The 5,030-nt window shown below is 52.7% G+C and overlaps 1 protein-coding gene across 1 annotated transcript; it reads left to right on the top strand.

The window, feature by feature from the left end:
* The first annotated feature begins 1,157 nt into the window (after positions 1-1,157).
* Positions 1,158-4,583, top strand: LOC119161132 (notch-regulated ankyrin repeat-containing protein). The gene has a single exon (XM_037413479.2). The coding sequence runs from the start codon at positions 1,283-1,285 to the stop codon at positions 1,595-1,597; it is 315 nt and encodes a 104-aa protein (XP_037269376.1). The 5' UTR covers positions 1,158-1,282; the 3' UTR covers positions 1,598-4,583.
* Positions 4,584-5,030: the final 447 nt, after the last annotated feature.

The raw sequence follows: 5,030 nt of genomic DNA, 5'->3' as shown, positions 1-5,030 counted from the left end.
ACCCGCAGGCCCGTACCCAAAGTTTCGGCGTAGATACACGCTCTTTGCCGCCTTGCCGCACTTTTGGGAAGATTTCTGGGTGATCGGCCAGGATCGAAAGCCCTATTTCCGGCGCTCAATTTGCCTGTCTGTGCACTGTACTATTGGGCGCGATACTCAACGGCGGTGTATTTTGTCGACTTCACAGGCTCCGCGGGAACTATCAGTTCCAACGCCGTTGTCCGTGCGCCCGCCTATTGCATTTTTATGCTGATGCGACCATCCTGAAGCGCCAACTCCGGAAGCGGTCGCGCAGCGTGCGCGACCGCTGTTAACGGCGCTGGCGCAGGGCGGCGCTACTGACGCGTTTCGCTTGGCTGGCGGCGAGACGCCGACGCACCGCTGTGCACGCACGAAACCTCCCGGGACGGCGACGGGGCCACGACGCTCCCGCTTAGTACGACCCAGTGAATTGCATTCCTGCTAAACACGGCATGACTGCGGCGATCGAGAGGGATATGCTAGCGGGAAATAATAGAGCTGTGATTTCTTTTATTTTTATTTTTATTCGGCTGCCTTTGCGGGATTTTTCGATAATACTGACGATGGAATAATGTGAAACGCTGTTTCAATACACAAAGGGATATGTCTCGAATCAAACTCTTGCAAGATAGTTTAGCCCCACACTCTCCATTTATTTATTTTTTCGTCCCTGGCGGTTGTCTCCTTCTTATATAACCAGTACGGAGCCAAGAAGTGTTTGAAAAGTGACCTAATGCGTTTTTTTTTTTGAAATTTGCGTTTTACAGCTTGCAAGATACTCATTATAATCCAAACAAAATAAGAAACACGACTAATGAATAGTCGTTGCTGAGCACAGAAGCGCCAGTTCTGGAGTCCCGCCGCTAGCGAGGAGAAATTCCCGCGGATCTCCTGAATTCCCACGGTTAAGCTCCACCACAGTGCGCGCATTTGTAGTGTAGTGAAGCTGCGCGAGATGGCGCTGGCGCCAACAAGAAAAAAGTAACAATCAAGAAAAGCGTTACGAGCCAATCGGGTGCGTGGTGTAACGTGACCGAAAGTCTTTTCTGGCCGCTGATTGGCTGTACGCGTTGCGCGGGAAAGTGGCGCGCGCCGCCTGGCGCCGCTGCGCCTCTGCAAAAGAGAGGGGCCCCTTTGCAGGGCATTTAATGGCAGCGGGAGAGCGATTGGCGTCGGTCACAGCCTCTGCTGCCTCCATCTAGTCGCCGCGGTCGGGTCCGCTTGTGTGCGTGTTTGTGGTGTGTGCGCGCGTGTGTGAGCCATGTCGCAGACGGAGATTATGTCCCAGGAGGTCTTCCAACGCGCCGTCAAGAAGGGCGACGCCAGTGAACTGAAGCGGCTGTTGCAGCGCTGGGAGGGCTCGCTCAACGTCAACTTCTACGACCACGAGGGCCAGACGGCGCTCCACAAGAGTGTGATGGAGGGCAACCTCGAACTCGTCAAGCTGCTCGTCAAGTTCGGCGCCGACACGCGGCTGGCCAACAGGGACGGCTGGTCGGCGATCCACATCGCCGCCTATGGTGGACACCAGGACATCGCGCTCTATCTCATCTCTAACAGCGAACCTCGTCGATAGAGTGCGGTGCTGGGACAGTGCACTGGACCAATCAAATCTCAGGAACAGACTCCCGACGACGCCTTTTCTCAGCCCGCCGGCGTGCTCGCGCCGTGCGCAAGACCCGGACTCCGGCGCAGGCAAGGTACCAACCACACCGAACCAAAGCATGCCACGATGAACCACCTCTGCATCGTGGCACGTTTTGCAGAGCAAAAGTCTCGTGGCAGTCTGTACATACGCGAATGTTTTTGTGTATGGCTACATTTCCAAAGGCTGTAGCGAACAAGTTCCTTCTTCATATTGACTAGTAATGTCGCCTTAGTTATGTCACTAAATAGTGTTGCCTTATTTTTTCCTCCGTTTTTCTCTCCACGAGACAATCCCCGCAGCAGTAGGCGCAGGCCAAGCGTGCGCGCGACGGCCGCCTCTCCGCTCCAGACCTGTCTAATCTCATTCCCAGCATAGCGATGCTATCGGTGGATCTTCCGTAGGCCCTCCCCATGCTCGCATTTTGCTCCTCTCGCAGCACCGGGCCCATTGTAAGCAATGCTGGCTGAGAAGCGAAAACCGGACTAGACCGGGCCGCGCGAGAAACTCTCCCCCTCCGCGAGACGCGCGCGCTGCACTACTCACCTCAGGGCCACCTTTTTGCATCCCGTAAGGTGTCGCGCCTCGCTTGGCTGCTCGTGCTTGGCGCGAAAAAAAAACAAAAACACTCTGCCCGATGAAGGCGCCGGCTCCCGGTCAGCACCTTCATCTGCGGTAAGAGTATCATTCACCCGAAGATTTGGCACCCGGCTCGTTGCAAGTAATGTCTGTACCACGAAAATTTCGGTGCCTTGCATGTGCGTCGAAGGAATGTGATCTGATGGAATTTTCAAGAAATGTGATGGCCGGGATCACTTAAGAATTTTTTCCAGAAAAAATCTTCCAGACCGCTGTCCACTGCGCCTTCGGTGAAATTATTGGTTTCCTGTGGAGTCTGGATCATTTTATGAACAGCTCGAACCATGAGGGGCGCCAGCAAGCCTGCTTTGCTATATAACAAGGCCGGTTTGCTTGCGGCTGCCTGGGTGCGCGATCAGGGAACGTTGGGGCTCTGTTCACTGGGAAACAGAACAGGAGTCGACTTTGCCAGTGCTCATTGTGGTCCGTTTGGTAGGTTCAGCGTCTTCAAAGCGTCAGTGACCACCTGTAGTCCATCCTCTCAAGCTTCTTATTGTTTAGTATATAGTCGAGATTTATCTTTACAACTGTCATTTCAGTAATTGAGAATGCAGCAGCCTATGCTGACGCTTGATAGCGATACGTCGCATTTACTATCTGTAGTCATTTGTGTCTCTTACACGTTGCCAAAAACATCGCGGTTCCCGTTTTCCAGGCATCGCGTACTTTTTCCTTAATATTTTCCGGTGTTGTGTGCTGTCCACTCAATCCACGGCTGGTTGTTCTGTGCTCCTGGCGCACAGCGAAAGAAGCCGCTTGTTGAGCGCTACGTGTGCTTTGTCGTTGCAACCATTTGGCGTAGTTGCGTACTAGCTACAACGGCCGCACGGGACTGCGGGGGATGCGTGCGAAGAAAGCAGCGCCACGTTTTCCGTCGCGATGGGAGCGTCTAGCCTAGTACACCACCACCCGCAGGGCTTTCCTGTTTGCCCTGGGCACGGACACAACCGAGCCAATGCCTGACGCTTTCTTTTCTGCTTGTGTTTCTGTCTTTTACCCGCGTCTTTTATTATCGTCTCTTTTGGCGTGTGCGCGGCGGGAAAGCGATTTGGCGCGTCATTAGCGAGCGCCCACACGGCTCCGGCAGACCGGCCGGTGCCCGTTTTCTCTTCTTTCTCACGGCCTCTCTCGATGTCCTCGTTCCGAAAGAAATGCGCCCGCCGCGGCAGCCGTTGTCTCGTCTATCCGTACGTACGTGCGGGCGTTCTCTCTCTGTGTGTCTCTCACTCGGGCCGATATCCTTCCCTTCGTGCAATCCATCGTCGCGCGGAAGACTTTAATACGAGATGGCAATCGGCGAGTTGCGCCTTGACGGGCTGTTGCACCAAAGTTTGCCCTTCCTTCCGATTCCGCCACTCCAAGGACGCCGGTGCTATTGGCGTGCACAATGGGTCGTGGCTGCTCCTCGAACGTATGCAGCGTCGCTGTCAGGAACTCGGTTCTCAGTAGCCACGCGGTCGGGATTGCGGGCTCGTAGCTCGATCTTTCTCACGAGACCCGTCAATGCCCAAGAAGGTGGGATGCTCAAGAGCAGCTGAGAGGGGATACCATGTAGCCCCGGAATCGAGGAGGCCGTTTCTGTATTGTGCGCGGCTTATGCGTCTGCTTAACAATCTCTTATGCCTCTCTTCTACCCAAAGAAACAAAATGAATACCTCATCCGCTCCAGATTCTTTGTTTTTTGGACGCGAAGCACTTTTTCGTGGCTGGATCCCCGGGCCCTTGTTCTGTGTAACCACTGCGGTCGTGATAGACGGCGAGAAGAAAAAAATAGGTGTCCCCAAGTTCCTGCCAAAGTATTTCCGATCACAGTGCGTGATTTGCCAGCTCTAGGTAGTGTGCTCGGTGTTCCCACTGAGAACGAGCTTGAAAAGGTCTTTCGCGTGAGTTTACGGAACATGGGCTGTCACATCGATAATGTCTGCCTTTGTGTTTTCGTTGTTGTTGTTGTTGTTTTGTCTGTACTTGTGTACGTTGGCTTCAACGACAAAAGAAGTGTAGTACATACCCCTTACTATTCATACTGAATATTGTTAACCAAGAATGTCACTTTTGAGTGTGCAAACTGTGAAAAGGCAAGAGGAAAAAAAAAGCGAGCGCGTGCTCATATTGTCCAGTATTTGTACTTTTATTATGACTCCTAGGCAATGTCAGATTTCTGTGCAGCATCCTTGTCTATTCTGTCCACGCTAAACGTGGCGTGTATGTATGTGTGTACAAACAGAATGAATGACTGTGCAACACGTTGTTTGATTAAAATGTTTATTGTTTGCTGAAAGAGAGTCTTCCTCGTTCCGTGCTAGAGTGCTGCCCTCTGACCACTTTCCTTTTGGGAAGCGTCCAAATGAACCCAGCTCACACTTTTTTGCAACACGCCAGTCCATATTCTCCTCTTCCGTCGGCTTTTTTTACCATCCTTTTCAAAAGGTGGCAGGAGCTGCGGCAAAGGCTGTTTTCGTCAACCTTGAGCGGAAGAACTGCGGGGAAAATGACAATAGACACTTGGCCGCTGTACAATAGCGCAGAAAACGTACGCAATAGGGACAAGGACGTTGCAGGACGTTGCGGTGTTTGTCATTCGGCATTCAGTACATGGCTTGTATGTGTGCGCGAACGTACAGAAAACGTTAGTACAGTTGCGCCGCTACATGAATCCCGAGCCAACCCAGTCTTACAGTGATGCGTCATTTGGTTTCCATGGAAACGCATCGCTTCGGGTCTACGG

The sequence above is a fragment of the Rhipicephalus microplus genome, chromosome X, assembly GCF_043290135.1.
Source record: "Rhipicephalus microplus isolate Deutch F79 chromosome X, USDA_Rmic, whole genome shotgun sequence".
In the NCBI taxonomy this organism is placed as follows: Eukaryota; Metazoa; Arthropoda; class Arachnida; order Ixodida; family Ixodidae; genus Rhipicephalus; species Rhipicephalus microplus.
This window is presented reverse-complemented; position numbering and strand designations above follow the sequence as displayed.

Coding starts and splice junctions, on each gene's coding strand:
- LOC119161132 (XM_037413479.2), top strand. CDS start 1,283: ATGTCGCAGACGGAGATTATGTCCCAGGAGGTCTTCCAACGCGCCGTC.